This window comes from Rutidosis leptorrhynchoides, chromosome 5 (assembly GCF_046630445.1).
Source record: "Rutidosis leptorrhynchoides isolate AG116_Rl617_1_P2 chromosome 5, CSIRO_AGI_Rlap_v1, whole genome shotgun sequence".
Taxonomy (NCBI): Eukaryota; Viridiplantae; Streptophyta; class Magnoliopsida; order Asterales; family Asteraceae; genus Rutidosis; species Rutidosis leptorrhynchoides.
In genome coordinates this window covers 371,528,359-371,546,159 of record NC_092337.1, presented here as the reverse complement: position 1 = coordinate 371,546,159, position 17,801 = coordinate 371,528,359, and the positions used below count along the sequence as shown (strand labels likewise).

Here is a 17,801-nt window from a genome sequence, read left to right as displayed (position 1 = left end):
GGCATCTTTAGTTAGGATTTCTTTCTTGAAAGGTGGAATATTTTTTCTTGGCAAATGATTTGCCATATCCCTTCCACAAAGTATCCGGCTTATTCTTTTTCACCCTTCCATCCCATTTCTTCCTTATCATCGAACAACATCCGATAAGCATTTTGCTGAGTAACAGCAACTGCCACATCCTGAAGAACGAATAAGGGTTCTAAATTTTGTTCAACTTCCATTTATGCTTGAGAACAGTTCTCAGGTTGCAGTGCAAGTCTAGGAAGTTTGAACATTGAGTTTATCCTTCTCCAACAAAGAAGGAAGTGTGTTTGGGTTTACCTTTTGATTATTTGACATCTATAACATGTATAAGATTCAATTTAGTACTTTTGATATTGAGCTTTAATTAACTACCCAAGCTTTTATATATATTTTTTAAGCAATTAATTTACGAATGCCTAAGATCCACATAGAGATTCCATAGCCACATCTATTGATCAGCTAGCATTTATGGAGTCTATTGGTAGGTAGCGGGTACCAATTGCATTACAAGTGCAACTCTTAGATCTTTATGGGACCTAGAAATATATGTAGTCCAACAAACCACTATTATCTATTGACATGTTTATCTCATCCTTGCCTCGAACTCAGGTCTCACCGTGAATACGATTAAGTCGTCCAATTTGGAAACAGTGGAAATTCACGCTAGTCTCACTAGATCGAAAAATCCACCTTGTGGCTATAATTCAGCCTAGTCTCACTAGATCGGAAAAATAACGAGGAGAGTTTGCAAGCTCATTGGATGGCATGACTTAAATTTGACGGGTATTTTGAAAAAAGTTTGTGTCAACGAATAATGCATGCACACAAGATTCGCTACACTATTAGTTAAAAAATATTTTAACCAATTATATATGTCGATTATGTTTGTGCGTCTAGTTTGTTATTTAATTTATAGCTATAAAAATAACATATACACAAACGTGTATCGTTTTAAAACAATTTTAAAAGATGTCGCCCATATATATTATTTGAGTTTAAAATCATCAATTTTAAACTCGTTAGAGTTTAACTTTTAAAATCAGCAATTTTAATCTTCAAACTCGTTACGTGTTTTATTTAACGTTTCCATCAAAAAAAATTAGCATTTACTATAATCAACAATTACATATAAAAATGCGGAAACATAAAACACAATCATGCATCACATACATACATACATAGCCTAGCCCAAAATCATATGCTTGATCCCATGAGCCGACATAAGATCAAGAGGTCAAACGAAGGACAATATTATAGCTCCGACTTGATTCAAGAACCAAGTGAAACTTGTCGAACGCCATTGTTGTTAACTTGATTTGTGCACCATCTTCTAAGCCAAACTTCATGTCGCATCTTTATCCCCAATCTTCATCTTTTTACATTTATATAAAATTGAAAAGTACAACTAATCTAATACTTTTACAATTTTAAATAACCTAATTACAAAACTATCACATTGAAAAATTAATACAGTACAACTTTGGCTTCATGGCCTCTGAACAAATCAATAACCAACATGACTTTAAATTGTCATGACCAACAATCACAACATTCACACAAAACCAAATACATAGGTCGAGGCATTATGGGCTATGTATGTAACCACAATTTTAATAACTACATTATTAAAACCAACATATGGCTTGTCCATGGTTACAATGCATGTGTATAACCATGAAATAAAACAATCAACAATTACAATAATTATTCAAGCCATAACAATTAAATCTACAATTTAAAATAGTGATATTTTTTCAATCATATTTGTGCGTCATGAGGTTAAGTCTAAATCAATTGAGTTGACTTAAAAATAAAAAAAGTTTTGACTTTCACCAATACACCACAAAGCTAGATCTAAAGAATAATCACACGACAATTAAAACGATGTAAAAACGGCTCTAATACCACTTATGGAAAATCGTATGTACTTTTAAATTTTATAAACGCAACGGAACATGAAAAAAAATATTTTTATTCATTAATAAACATCTTTTATTAACATTAAAATAAACATCATTTATTTTATTATAAACTTTCGCACGATTAACGGTTCCCAGCAAGATCGAATTACACCGCTAAAAATTGTCACAGTATAATTAATTCACAAATTGGAGTTTAGATATACCTTCACTGCAATGCAAGAACGGTAGAAACAATTGTCCACGTCAAGATTAAACATATATTCAAAGTGTATGAATATCTCCATGGTTGATCCACACAACACCTCGAACAACACCAATCGGATGCTAGTCCGTATAACCAGAAAAACGATATCATATATTGTTTTATATCCAAATATGTGGACGAAACATGATAGAAATTAATTTCGTTTCTTTGATTTTTCTTTCTGCGGCGCATAAGTACCAAAAGGGGTTCTAAGCCTTAAAAAATAAAAACCGCCTTTTTTTTCTATCATCCAACTTATATGTATTCAATAATTTAGATGATTTCAAGTTTGATATTCATTCATAAATAAGAAAACTTACAAAACAAGTTGATATGTCGACCGACTTAAGTTTCACTAATTTAACTATATTTTAATTTCTAAATTAAAATATAACTAAAAATAAAACTCTTATTATTTAATTCAATTAAATCATATTTCATTAAGTTACGCTTTCTCAAAATATAAGTTATATAATTATATATCAACAATATATAATAATTGGTGTCTAAGTGCTAAAGTGTGTAACCCCATAGGCCTACATAGAAATGGTAGTATAGATTTGGATTATGACGTGCACATTAAACTAACACTTTCGATGTGCTATTTGTGAAAAGCTATCATAACTTTCCGGTAACCCGACGATGAGTTGAAGAACAAGATGGCTATTGTTCACAGTTTCGCCCACCTTCGATAACTGGTCCGCACGAAGCATTAATTCTTGGAAGTAAGGGAAATATTCCTTTCTCAGATTTGAAAACTGTGTGTTAAGATAAAGAGCTCGCGAATGTTGATTATCTAGAAAAATTCCTTGAAGCCTCTCCTACGCGTTTTAAGTAGTCGAATCCGAAGTAAGGATGGTATACAACCGGTAGTGTGATATCGTCCCATAAATCTATTGTAAGACAATGGAGTCTAGTTGATACCATGTTGGTGTGTTAGGTGCGTCTGTGTGTGTATCATCGGAAGTAGAAGACAAATCAAAAGAAGAGTTTATAGAGGGAATTATGTAGTCGACTACATTGAGATTCAATGATCCCTTCTCCTTCCGTTAAATCATAATATATATATATATATATATATATATATATATATATATATATATATATATATATATATATATATATATATATATATATATATATATATATATATATATATATATATATATATATGTTGGGGGTAGCATTCCCATGAGAATGTTCTCATAAATATATAAAATGAGAACATGGGTATAAATGTAATTTTTACAATCCTATTTCTTAGGCTTAAACTCATAAAATTTATTAATTTTCATATATTCACGTTGCATTCATAATTTCTATGTACACTTTTAAGATCAACAGCCCATTTTTAACAAATGCTACGTATATGGCTTGTTCATTAATTATGATCGGCATGCATCCATCGTTCATCTTAAAAAAGTTATTTAGCATCCCTTTAACGAATTAACTACCAGTTAGGATTCAAAATCTCCCCTGTTGATCTTTTTCAATTACCATCGTGATGCATCCCTTTTACTCGCGACGATCCGGACAAAAACACAGGCCGGTTGGATGAAGGATTACTTTTGTTAATTCATAAAAATACATCCAATGGGTATTTTCACTATTTTGTATGTAAAACAGATCTATACGGAGTAATATTCAATCAGTTAATGTACTCGTGGCCGTTAAAAAAAATGTGCTCGTCTATTGCTTCTGTGTTTACAAATATAAAAGAGAAGGATGCCCAAAAAATAAGTGTTTTCTATTTTTATAAAATTACCCAGTACGTGGATACATCGATTCGATTTAATAATAATATCGATGCATCAATCGATACTATTTAACACTTATATTTATGGATCACCAGAACATAAAATTACTTGCATCCAAACTTACTTCTCTGTTATAAATCATGCCACTTTGCCCGCATGAATGTATAGGAAAAGATTTTAACGGTTAGCGATACATGCAAAAAATAAGGAATATTTTGATATTGTATATGGAACTCCATTAAAATTAAATGAGAGTTCCGGGAATTATGCTAAATACGTCGTGAATTTCATACCACAATTGAGAGAGAGAGAGAGAGAGAGAGAGAGAGAGAGATAGGTGGTTATAGGATACAAAGTGGATGAGATGTTTAAGGGTGCAATTTTCCACTTATGCCCTTTTTCTTTATTTTTAATTTTAAATACTCTTAAAATTTCTAACCATTGATCAAAAGCATTGATGGTCTAGATTGTTCTCAGCATTTATATAAATGAGAACATTCTCACTTGATCACATTTCTATATGTTGGTGAACAAGTTTGTAACAAACTTTCCATACAAATCGAAATCCAATAATGGACCAAGTAAAATTCTAATATTAATCTACTATCTATGTGGCAAGTGGGATAAAGAGGGAGTAAAAGAGGGAGTAAAAGTTTTCTGTGTGACATAGGGTAATGTATTCTCTCTCGATGAGGCAACCCTTCCCATTCCCTTCTTCACCTTTCACCCCAGCCAGTCCGGCCAAAAGTCACCGGTTTCACACATTCAAACCTCGTTTCAACAATAATGCCAAAGAAGGTGAATGGATCAGTGGCGAGAGAAATCAACCTAAAAAATACACCCAATATTATCATGACCTGATTCGTTTATATGGCAAACATCAACAATCGCCTGCAACCTTCCCAAATAATATACCACTCCAAAAACACAGTTCTTTCAGTGCACATCCCTCAAATCTCACTTCGCTAATGTTTTTCAATTTTCCTGACCATTGGCACTACAACGACCTACTCATCTTCTTTAAAAGGTATGGCCAGGTATCAGACCTTTATATTCCGTTGGGCAAAACTCTGAAGAATGGAAAAAAATACGGTTTTGTTCGATTCTCTAATATCAAGGATGTAGAGTTTCTACTTAAGCGTCTAAACACCATATATTTGAGTGGAAATTGGCTTCGAGCCTATAGAGCACACGATAGGAAAGGTAAGGCACAACAATACACCGATGTTCATCACCATCAACCTGTCCAATCTACCCCTCTTGAACCTAATGAACCCAAAAAAACCTACTTTAAAACCACCCAACCGAAACCTAAACCCACCCAGCCGAAACCTGTTTACATGCCAAAACTTGTTTCCAAGCCAAAACCTACAACCTGTGATAACAATCTTGAGCTTAATCATCATAACAACAAACCCAAAGATCCAACTTCCAAGCCACGACTCATCGATTTAGAGGAAGACGATTCCAACAAAGAGATACTTAAGAAAGCTATCATTGGTGAAATTATCAACATTGATCTAATTGAAGATTTCCCATCCTTGTGTAACGCGGAAGGTTTATCCAATTTTAATATAAAATACCTAGGAGGCCTAGAGCTATGTCTTACATTCGAAGATGGGGCCACTGTAGACAATATTCTAAATAATGATAATCACATTCTTAAAAAGTGGCTTCAGAACATCCGAAGGGTAGGCGAAAAAAGCTTCCAGTCAGCAAGATTATCATGGTTAACTATCAAAGGGGTCCCAATCAACTGTTGGTCAGAGAATAACTTTCGAAAGATAGCGGGATGGTATGGCAAAATCTATGATCTTTACAACTGCAACTTCAACGGAAATCAAAATCTTGTTTGTGGGAAAGTGTTAGTTAAAATGTGGGGTCAAGAACAGCTAATCAACAACACTGTACAAGTTAAAGTTCGAGGCAACCTTTTTTATGTCCAAATCATAGAAGATGTAAAAGGAATCGTGGAAATAGAAATGGAAGAAACAAACTCTGAGGATGATATCAATGATTCAAACTGCAACGAGTCCTTCCTTGGAGAATCTGAAAAGGATGTCGATGAAGATGGCCCGTCGGAAAACGATTTCCCGATTTTTGCCGAAGAAGATGATGGATCAAAAATTGACACGTCAGCAAGAGATTTAGACATTAATTGCGATGCAGAGAACCAGGAGGCTAACGGTCAAAAGTGCAATCATGAAGATAACTTCAACTCGTCTTCCCAAATTCATGAATGCCTAGGTAATCCAACTAATTTAAATGAGGTTTCTGGTTCCGATGGTTGTTCAACCGAATCCCCAAAAAGTAAAAATGACTCAGATTCCCTTGGGAACCTAGATGATAAAGTCTCTGAAAGTTTTGGTCCAGATCATAACAGCCCATCTAACCAAGCCCAATACTCTTTTAATCGTGATGACAGCCCAACTAAATTACCCAACAACAACTTAAACCATGACAATGATAAATTGGGCCTGGCTAATGAGTGTTTTAATTCTGATGATACAAGCCCAACAGTTAACCCAACATTTGTGTTCAAGTCGAACACCAATCCTCTGAATGAAACACAAAAACGTCTTTCTTCCAAATCACATCGTTCATCTGCTTCTTCCCATCATACAAAACCTAAATGCGAACACCCCAACAAAAAAAGGAAGACCAGTAGCAACTCTTCTTCAGTTTCCATCTGGACTAGTATTAGAAAATGGAACTCCTCATCCAAATTTCTGAATGCTAAACATCAAGCCAGAGATCCGGCTAGAAAACATAAGGCTTCGAAGAATAAATCAAGAAGCAACTCCTGTAGTTCCAGTGCAAAAGATTTCCATTCTCTATCTGATCACTCGTTGAATTGTGAAGAAGTGGGTGAAATTCTCGGTTTGACCAGGAAAAAAGTGATGGCTAAGAATTGAGGTACTCCTTCTGTGTCTGTTCCAATTTCGTGATTTTCTATCTTTTAATATGAAGATTTTGTCTCTCAACATTAGAGGATTAGGGTTAGATGATAAATATAAATCTAATTGGTTTAAAAAATTGTGTTTTCAACAAAAACCTAACATTATTGCTCTTCAAGAAACTAAATCTGAAACAATTTCTGAACAGTGGGTGGAAAAAATTTGGGGTTGCAGTAATTTTAAATACGCTTTCAAAAAATCAAATGGTAACTCGGGTGGGATACTTATGGTTTGGGACCCAAACATTTTTAATGCTAACTGTTTTGTTGAAAGAGACTCCTTTATTGCGATAAAAGGAATTTGGCAAGGTGCAGGTACGGAACTAGTGCTCGTTAACACTTATGGTCCCCAATCCGATTCTGGAAAATTAAAGATGTGGGCTGATCTCTCAGAAATCATGAAGCATCAGAATGCAATGTGGGCAATTTTTGGGGACTTCAATGAAGTGAGATTTCACTCCGAAAGAAGAAACACGGAATTTTGTGAAAGAAGAGCAAAACGATTCAACGATTTCATCAAAGAAAACTCCTTGTTTGATATACCTTTAGGTGGTAGAATCTACACGCGTATCAGTGATAATGGCAAAAAGTTTAGCAAACTTGATAGATTCCTTGTTTCGGAAAGCTTCATTCAGCAATGGCCTAACATCAACGTCATGGTTCTTGATAAAAAAACATACTGATCATTGTCCTCCTATTCTAAAAGATGGAAACGTTGATTTCGGGCCAAAACCGGTTAAAGTTTTTGATGAGTGGTTAAAACATAAAGATGCTCATGAAGTGATAAAATTAGCTTGGGCAACTAAAGTTAATAGCAAAAGGCCTGACTGTATCTTTCGAGACAAACTTAAGCTAGTCAAGCAAGAACTCAGGAAGTGGTATGCCACATCTCATGGCAAACTAAATATCGAAATTGAGGAACTGACTAATGCTGTTAATGAATGGGAAAGAAAGGCTGAGGTTGTGGATCTTAATGAAAATCAATATAACAACTGGATGAAGGACCGTGAATCGCTATTGCAAAAGGAAAAAATCCATGTAGAAATGCTCAAGCAAAAAAGCGAGGTTTAAATGGGCGATTGAAGGAGATGAAAATAGCAAGTTCTTTCATTCATATATTAGTCGCAGGAATCAAAAGAACAACATACATGGAATTAACGCTGCAGGGGTTTGGACTTCTAACCCTAATTGTATTAAAACTGAAGCTTTTAATTTTTTTCAGGGTCTCTTCAAGGAAAACAGAATAGAGACATGGGCCCTCAACAGCTGGGAAGGACCAAAATTGGATAAGCACATGTCAGAAGCTCTAGAAGAAAAATTCTCAGAATCTGAAATCTTAGATGCGGTAAAAGGATGCGGTTAAAACAAAGCTCCGGGACCAGATGGTTTCAATATCCTGTTCTACACCAAATTTTGGGACATCATCAAGGGTGACCTCATAAATGCTCTAAACTGGTTCTGGGAGGCGGGTCAAATTTCCAATGGTTGCAACGCGTCTTTCATCACGCTCATCCCTAAGGTAAAGGACCCCCTTAATTTCTCAAATTTCAGGCCTATAAGTCTCATTGGAAGTTACTATAAAATCCTTTCCAAAATTCTTTCAAATAGAATTAGGAAATTCATCCTGAGGCTTATAGGTGAGGAGCAAACCGCCTTTATTTCTAATAGATATATTCTGGACGGCGTTTTAATTGCTCTCGAATCCGTTGATGACCTTAAATCCAGAAAGCAAAAAAGTTTTATCTTTAAAGACGATTTTGAAAAAGCCTTCGATTGTTTAAATTGGAATTTCCTTATGTCAATTATGAAATTCATGGGTTTTGGGGATAAATGGGTAAAATGGATTCAATCATGTTTAACCTCGACTTCTATCTCTGTTTTAATTAATGGGTCCCCCACCGACCAATTTTTCCCCGAAAGAGGGGTAAGGCAAGGAGACCCCCTCTCCCCCTTCCTCTTCATTCTTGCGGGTGAAGGATTAAACCACCTTCTAAATGTAGCGGTTAAACAAAATCTAATTAATGGTGTTAAAATTGGAAAGGATAACGTTGTTGTGTCACACTTGCAATACGCTGATGATACGATAATTTTTGGTGAATATAACAAGGCGGAAGTCAGAAACACTTTGAAAATTCTTAAATGTTTCGAAGAGTTATCGAGTTTAAAAATTAACCTTGGCAAAAGTTGTGTTTATGGTATTGGAACCTCAAATGTAGAATTAAAAAATATTGCCACGTGGTTCGGTTGTAAAGAAGGTTGTTTTCCGTTCTCTTATCTCGGCCTTCCCATTGGGGCTAATTTAAAGAAACATCAAAATTGGGCACCGATTTTTGAAAAATTCAAAAAAAGATTATCAGATTGGAAAGCTAAAAGTATATCTTACGGTGGAAGGCTTACCCTCATTAAATCCGTTCTAAGTAGTCTCCCGCAATATTACTTTTCGTTGTTTAAAGCTCCGCTGAAGGTAATTAAGGATCTTGAAGGTATGCGTCGAGATTTTTTTTGGGGGGGATCCGGCGAGGATAAAAAAATGGCATGGGTAAGCTGGGATCAAATTTTATTGCCTTATGAATCCGGTGGCCTAAATGTTTGTTCGTTAAAATTAAAAAATCTCTCCCTCCTAGCAAAATGGTGGTGGAGATTCCTTTCAAATGGAAATTCTTTTTGGGTTCGAGTTATTAAAAGTATTTATGGGCAAAGTGGTGGGTTGGGTTGTATCTCCTCTCTACCGGAAAACACTTTAAAAAAATATTCGGGTAGAACTTGATTTAATATTATTAAGATTGATCAAGCCCTAATCAAGTTAGGGTTTAATATTTCTAATGCGTTTGTTAAAGATGTAGGTTGTGGCTACGACACGAGTTTTTGGAACGACAAGTGGTGTGGAAGTATTCCGCTAAGAGATGCCTATCCGAGATTGTACCGGCTAGAACTAGATAAGAACGCGTTTGTTGCTGACCGAGTCTCCAAGTCCGAGAACATCATCAACTTAAATTGGGCTTGGCAAGCTCTGCCCAAATGGCGTGCCGAGGATGAACTTCTTGCTTTATCGGACACACTGAGAGCATTTAATTTTTCCAACTCCCCGACCTCTTTTTGGAAATGGATACACTGTGGTAAAGGGATTTTCACAACATGCTCACTCATGTCCATTCTGAATTCTCTAACTTCCACGCATCAGTCTCCACCGATCCCGACTCTTCTCAATCCTTTGGTTCCTCAAAAAATTGGTATCCACATTTGGAGAATTAGCCTTAACAAGCTACCGGTGAGAACCGAGCTCGATAAAAGAGGTATAAATCTCCACTCTACCAGGTGCCCGGTATGTGATGACGACATTGAAACTCTTCAGCACGCTTTCTTGTATTGCAAAAGTTCCTTGGATATTTGGAATAGGATTTTTAAATGGTGGAAATTGGACCATCAATGCATTACATGCCTCTCCGATTTATCCAAGTGCCCGAATCCCATGCTAAATTCTAATCTAGGACTTTCCATTTGGCAAGCCGTTGTTTGGGTCACGTGTTATTTTATTTGGCAAAATCGAAACAACCATGTTTTCGGCAAAGATACTCTTGGCTCTTCAAAAATTGTCGCGGATATTCAAGCTAAATGCTTTGAATGGATCAACGCCAGATGGAAGAAAGGCAACCTTGATTGGCTTAATTGGATCTCAAACCCGAGAATGTTCGATGCAAACCCGCCTAAAGATGGTATCGGCTAATTTATTTATTCAATACATGTTTTTTGCTCGATTCTTCCGCTTTCTGTGTAGGTAAGGGCTAAGTGGGGTAGGATCGGATACTTTGTCGCTGAGTTCTCAGCACTGTACCGCGATTTCTATCCCAGCTTGTTTTGCACAAGTTGTTCCTCCTATTACTAGAAATCGGTTGATGAAAGCCTTTTCCTGTTTTTATCCTCGAGATTTTCTAGGTTTATTTTTATTCTTTGATTCAATTGTATGTATATGGTAGCTCTCGGGTTTTCTATGTTTTTTCGAGTTGTAATTGGGCTTCTAATGCCTCTCCTTTTGTATTCTTTTTCTTTCTCTAATAAAGTTTGGCTTTTCAAAAAAAAAAAAAAAAAAAAAAAATCTACTATCTATGTATGCCTGTATGGTAAGTTAATATTTACGCTACTATTGTTTCCCATGAATTGGCGAGTTCAATATGTTGGATTAATTGGTTATTTTCATGTTAAATTGGATGGCTGCAACTTTGGTTAATAATTAATTAGTATTTAGTTTATATGTTAGTACTAGTTATGTGTTTAGTTTAATTGATTATTATTATTATTATTATTATTATTATTATTATGGAAATGGAAATTATATTAACTTAAAAGTTTTAAAACTTACAAAAAATTAGTGGGAAGCCTAGAGACAATCTGGGCCCCCACACCTCTAGCAATAGCAAAACCTATCCTAGTAAAAATATGAGTAGCAGCACCGGCACCAATATCTTGCGCCATCGAAATCTTCTGAACCCGCTTTAGCAAAGAAACAGCCTCCTTCTCTAATTCCCCAAGCGAAGAAAATGAGAAAGGAATGAAACCATAACCAATCGCCTGACAGCTAGATTCGTACTTGTCCCGCTTCCGACGAGCCGCATCAACCACAGCACGTCCAGGGACGAAGTTAGAAAGCCCAGACTGTGTCAAAGGAGAAGACCCTGTCAGGTCAACACAAACATCACGACCACGATCCCAGGAATAAAGTAACACATCTGCAGGTCTGAGGGCCCTGTCGTTCCCTCCAGACAACCCAATGTCAACCTCCTTTCTCGCTGAAATCCCAGATCGATAACAAACATCAACAAGGGAATCCCGAACAACATTATGTCGATGCTTAATACCCACCATACCAGCACAAGACACCGCGTGATCCCCGAAAATATCCCCATGAAAAACCCGTGAACAGGCAGAGCATGCCGTCGAGACAGAGAACAAAGGAACACCCAACCGGTAACACAACACACATCGGTAAGTCTTTGCGTTCATCGTCTGACCCAACCCCAAAATAGGGACTGCCCTTAGCCAAGCAGAGGTGTGATCCCCCTGTTGTGATTTCCACAATGCCGATTGTCGTGGAGATAAGGAAAAAGTGGATTCTGCAGAAGCGGTAACCTTTGTGAAATAAACATCTGCCAATTTCTTCATGAGTATTGGGGCAGCGACCTCACTCTGATTACCCAAAAAATCAAACCCAACCGTTTGATTAAACAGACCCAAAGCATCTTCGAAAGCACGACCAAGACCAACAATACCAGCATGTCGTAGGAGCTTGGTCTGCAACCCAGCAGACTGTAATCGAGATGCAAGGAAAGCATAATGACGAACATCTCCCGCAGAATAAACACCAAGCCCTCCAAATGCAAATGGCAAGGTGGCAAGCCGCCACTGCCAATCACCAAACCCAGGCCCTGAAGCAGTAACAATACGCTCCAAGGAAGATCGAAGGGCTCCATCGAAAGCGCGTTGAGCCGCCTCAAATATACTAGGAGGACAAGTACGCAAGGAAAAGTAGAGTTTAGAAACTCCAGTACATGCCCTAAGCAACAACAACTCACACTGAGGATCATCAAGCTTAGCAACCTTATCCATAAGCGCAATGGACTTGGTCACCCTTTGCATCACAAGATCACCAATAAACCCAGGATCGGAACTAGCGGGTGCCCCAAGCAACTTAACACCATTTAAAGGTCGAGCAATATTAGGAGGAAAGACACCTACGAGCCTGCTGCGAGGGTCCTCCGTAGGCCAGAAAATTTCAGTTTTTTCAACGTTGAGATGTAGCCCAAAACGAGGCCCGTCCTCCATAATCAAATCCAAAACCTTCCCCACCACCAAAGTGTCCCCAATAATAGTGCCATCATCCAAATACCACGCCTGAAGACATACCTCAAAATTATCTCTGATTTTAGAAACCAAGGGTTGTAAGACCAAAGCAAAAAGTAGCGGACCAAGGGGATCACCCTGTTGCACCCCCTGAGTACAAGCTTTTTTATGTTGGTATTTTAATTATTTGATAAGTTAGGGACCTATGTCCCAACAATTGGTATCAAGAGCTAAGGTTCGGCTTCAACTAGGGTCGTGTTGTTCGTGGGATGAAACTGAACCGGGGTACAAGAAATCAGTATAACCAGGTGGGTTTGATTTCTTGGGTGGTAGAAGAGTTTCATGAGAAGAAGCTAAACCAGAGTACAAGAAATCGGTATAACCAGGTGGGTTTGTTTTCGTGGGTGGTGGAAGAGCTTCATGAGCAATATGATCGGGAAAGTTGGAGTTGTCAAAAGTGTTCTTGATGGTGTCTACGAGGTTTTCAAAACTTGTTCGTGAAAAGAGACTAACCGGGGACAAGAGATCGGTAGAGCCCATGGCCAGGGTTTGATTTCTTGGGTGGTGTGAAAGTTTCTTGGAACAAGGGTGATCAGGATGGTTTTTGAAGTCAAGGGGAAACACACAGTATTGTGGCAATGGATGTTCAAACCTAGATGGCTGTGGACGTGACCGAGGAAGAGGTCGGAAGTCCTGTGAGCCGAGGTGGTGTTGAACAGTTCAAACCGAGATGACTGTGGACGTGGCCGAGGATGAGGCCGGGAGTCCGGTGAGTCGAGATGGTGTTGAACATGTCCGGGAGAGTCACGGTAGATGTTACAAGTGTGGAGAACGAGTACCATGAACAAATCAATTAAGGTGGTGATTGTTGGATTAATCGGTTATTTTCATGTTAAATTGGATGGCTGCAACTTTGGTTAATAATTAATTAGTATTTAGTTTATATGTTAGTACTAGTTATGTGTTTAGTTTAATTGATTATTATTATTTAATTTGAATCGGTTAGTCCTAGTATTTGTGTTACCGAGTTGTAAGGTGCACGTGGGAGGATAGAGATGTGGTCTAACATAGTGGTTAGTGGGTGATGGTAGTTTTAAGTAGTATTTAAGGACTTATTGTATTCAGTAAATTAAAAAGTGAAGCACCAAGGTGTAGTCTTCCGTACTTTATTTGCTTCTTTTCTTCTTTGCATAATAAAACAAATACAAGCTTTTTTATGTTGGTATTTTAATTATTGATAAGTTAGGGACCTGTGTCCCAACACAATATACCATCGTTTGACATTTTAATCTTGATATCATTGCTTTGTTTCACTGGTTCATATATACGGAGTATATACCATCGTTTGACATTTTAATTTTGATATCATTGTTTTGTTTCACTTTAACAATGCATTGCATAAATATTGAATAGATTAATCCTTTGAGTTGAAGTACTTAATTCCTTCATGTTTTACTATATTTCAAACACATAAACGGAAATAATGAAATATGATTCTAATTTCATCATATTCATTCACTTATCAATTATATTATCAGCCAACGCGTCCTAAAATTGTGTCTTTTTAGCATAACAAGTTGTTTGATATGATGTTGGTATCGGTATCCTTTTTGTACTTGTCTTTGTGATATACATTAAGGTTCTTGCGGCATTTTTTAAATATAGCGCGCTATGTTACATGTACTACAAATTATGCATGTAGTCCATATAAGATGTTGACAAAATCAGGTATAAACCAAATAAAATAAGTCATAGAAACGATTTCAAGTGTGTTTACAGTAATTGTCTTCATGCTTTAATAACAACGGAATATCTTTGATATGATCAACATTGGGTGAAGGGGTTTAGTTAAAGAACTTATACTTTAACAAGTAAAGTCATTCAGGAGTATTTATATAAGAAGTGTGTTTTTAATGTTATTGTCTTTATGAATGAAAACAAGGAGTATCTTTGATATGATCAACATTTGGTGAGACCAATATAGCTCAAAATAACCATCAATAATTAGGTATATTCTGTGGATTTAGTGTTTGGAAAGACTTAAATTGAAAAGAACATATGTAGATCCGCCGGCAAGAGTACTTAATTTATTGCTATATATACGCCTTTCCTAACCCCATATTTTTGTCATTCCAAACTAGTCAGTCCATAATTACCATAAGTGAGTAAGAAAAATGGAGTACAATTGCAAGGAGTTTAAAGTAGGCAAATGTGAAGGCGAAAAGTTGGTAGATGGTGAGACGTTGCCACTAGTGCTCACACCACCAGAGCCAAGCAAGAATGGGATTGAGTCACTACTCGAAACCCTGAAGAACAACAAGGAATGGTTTGATGAGATGGTGACAAAGAACAGTGCGGTTTTGATACGAGGATTTGATGTGAAGAATGCAGTTGAGTTCAACGACATTGTGGAAGCCTTTGATTGGGAGGATATTCGTTACGTGGGGCCAGCCCCACGAACACATATCCATGGAAGAATTTGGACTGCGAATGAAGGCCCACTTTCTGAATTTATTTACTACCATCATGAAATGGTTTTGGTATGTCAAATCAGTATCTCATCTTACCATATATTGTCTAAACTCGCTTTTATTAATAAATGATATAATGATTAACAGATAAAAGAGTTTCCAAAGAAGGTGATACTCTTTTGTGAAATTCCACCACCAGAGGGCGGAGAGACTCCATTTGTACCAAGCTTTAAGGTCACCGAACGAATGCTAGAGGAGTTCCCTGAGTTTGTGGAGGAAGCTGACGCCAAGGGATTGAAATACACATTCACCGCTCTTAGCAATGACAATAAAACCTCCATGAGAGGTCGCGGATGGCAAGATGCTTTTGCAACAAATGACAAACAAGAAGCTGAGAAAAGGTACATATACATACAATGAAAAATTTGTGTATTGCTAACAATCTCGCATACGTAAGATAGGGTATTATTATTGATGTTGTGGATATGATATTGGTATGATTCTACACGGCATCTGCACAATAGTTTATAAAAATACACATTGACTCATTACATTAGTAATGAGGTCATATCATACTATGCCAGTTTTTGGATTTATCATTAGGCACATACATCATATCATTTATGCTCATATATATAATACATTTTCGTACATATACATAGATATAACATTTACTCATATAGGTATAAAAGTAGTAAAAATTGTGTGATATTGTCTTTTCCCATCATCGAATAGTTCATTGTCGTTTAGGCATTAAATACTACTCTAAACAATGTTATTTACATGACAGAGCAAGGGCTCTAGGGATGGATGTGGAATGGCTAGAAAACGATGGTATAAAGACGATTCTAGGTCCAAGGCCATTGACAAAAGTGTTTGAGGAAAGAAACCGAAGGCGAATGTGGTTCAATACTTTGGTTGGGATGCATGGGAAAGAACTTAGCTCGGCGATGATGGCTGATGGGACTGAGATACCCGAGAACATAGTGAAGAGATGTGAAGAAATAATAGAGGAGGAAAGCATCCAATTTAAATGGCAAAAAGGAGATGTGTTGTTCCTTGATAATTATGCTACTCTTCATGGAAGAAGACCATCTCTTGCTCCAAGACGAGTGTTGGTTGCTACATGCAAATAGTTTTCAAGAAATTAATATCATAAATCATAATGGATCAAAATAAAGAATGGCGGTGTTGGTGTGTACGTGCTTTAATCAAGTATGCGATTATATATCAAGTTTAACATGTTTAAATGTGCTCAATAATTTGTTGTTTTGCCACTTTGGTATTGATCTTATAAGGTAACAAAGGGTAACTTTTATCAATGTTTAAAAATTATTATTATAGATTATACATGTCTTGGATCTTATGTCTTCAATATACGGAGAATATGTTTTTCACTTTCGAGTACAAAATAAAAAATAAGCTGTTTGTTCTTGGATCCTTTGTTATGGTGTTGTGTTTTTTTATGGTGTTATGTGAGGATTTATGTTTTGTGAGATAGAGGGGGCGTTATTCTAAATAAATGTTGGGGTATTGTGGGTGTTGTGAATAATGTGTTAAAATATAATTGGTATTCGGTTAATAAAAAAATAATAAATTATAATTAAAAACTATAAATATGAATCACTTAAATACAAACATCATCGTTCTCTTATTCGTCGTTTGCCCCTCAATTTCGTACAACGATTAAAGCGACACGGGGCCCACAAGGCAATGTGGTGACCATTGTCTATCATCTACGTCAACAACGAAAATTTTGTTGTCTACCTCCATCTGCATATATGTTACGTATGCGCTAATGAACATTAATTATAGGGCAAATGGCCTAAAAAAAAAAAATAACATAAGTTACTAAATTTGATAATCAAGGTAACCCTCAAATCGTGTAAGCTCGAAAAGGATTTCAATTTAATTTTTGCGCAAGAAAAGGATTGCGTGTTTAAAATTTTTAAAATTGAGGTAATATCTAATGAACAAAACGACTTGTTCATCTCGATTCGTTGTTTTTCGTGATGTTTTGGATCAAGTTGGTTCATAACAAATGCTAATCGAAGCACTAGGAATCTGTTCCAAGTTTCAATTTGAAGTAATTCGCGATTTTAGATTTTGTGTTCATTGGATATTACCTCAATTTTAAAAAATTTGAACACGCAATTCTTTTTTTGCGCAAAAAATAAATTGGAATCCTTTTCGGACTTGTGCGAATTGGGGGTTACCTTGATTGTCAAATTTGATAACTTATGTTACCTTTTTGGGCCATTTGCCCTATATTATGTCATCAAAGTTGTAGTTAAACGTTGTCGACTACCCGTCTATATTGCTAGTACTAGTGGGTTGTAGTTGATTTTAATTTTTATGATTTTTCTTCACTATCTTTCTTGTTAATACCAATTATCTTGATTAGGGTTGTTAACAATAAGAATATAAGCTTGACTCATTGAAAATTTAATTACTTTGTTCGAGTGTTAACTTGATATAAAAGTTCGTAGGTTCTTTGAGTTTGAACTCGAATACTCTTTTTATGTTGAAATTTGAACTCGATGTTCCTAATAGTTTTTTTACAAGCTCAAATTCGAACTGGAGCTCAAATTC

At 36.3% G+C, this 17,801-nt stretch overlaps 2 protein-coding genes across 2 annotated transcripts; both read left to right on the top strand.

Moving 5' to 3' along the window:
* Nucleotides 1–6,911: 6,911 nt before the first annotated feature.
* Nucleotides 6,912–10,627, top strand: LOC139849733 (uncharacterized). Its single transcript, XM_071839360.1, has 5 exons — nucleotides 6,912–7,349; nucleotides 7,453–7,968; nucleotides 8,126–8,248; nucleotides 8,333–9,386; nucleotides 9,747–10,627. The coding sequence occupies exons 1-5, from the start codon at nucleotides 6,912–6,914 to the stop codon at nucleotides 10,625–10,627; spliced, it is 3,012 nt and encodes a 1,003-aa protein (XP_071695461.1).
* Nucleotides 10,628–14,912: 4,285 nt separating this feature from the next.
* Nucleotides 14,913–16,552, top strand: LOC139850691 (clavaminate synthase-like protein At3g21360). Its single transcript, XM_071840247.1, has 3 exons — nucleotides 14,913–15,278; nucleotides 15,357–15,610; nucleotides 16,000–16,552. Exons 1-3 carry the CDS (start codon nucleotides 14,913–14,915, stop codon nucleotides 16,343–16,345), a joined length of 966 nt encoding a protein of 321 aa, XP_071696348.1. The 3' UTR covers nucleotides 16,346–16,552.
* The last annotated feature ends 1,249 nt before the right edge of the window (nucleotides 16,553–17,801 follow it).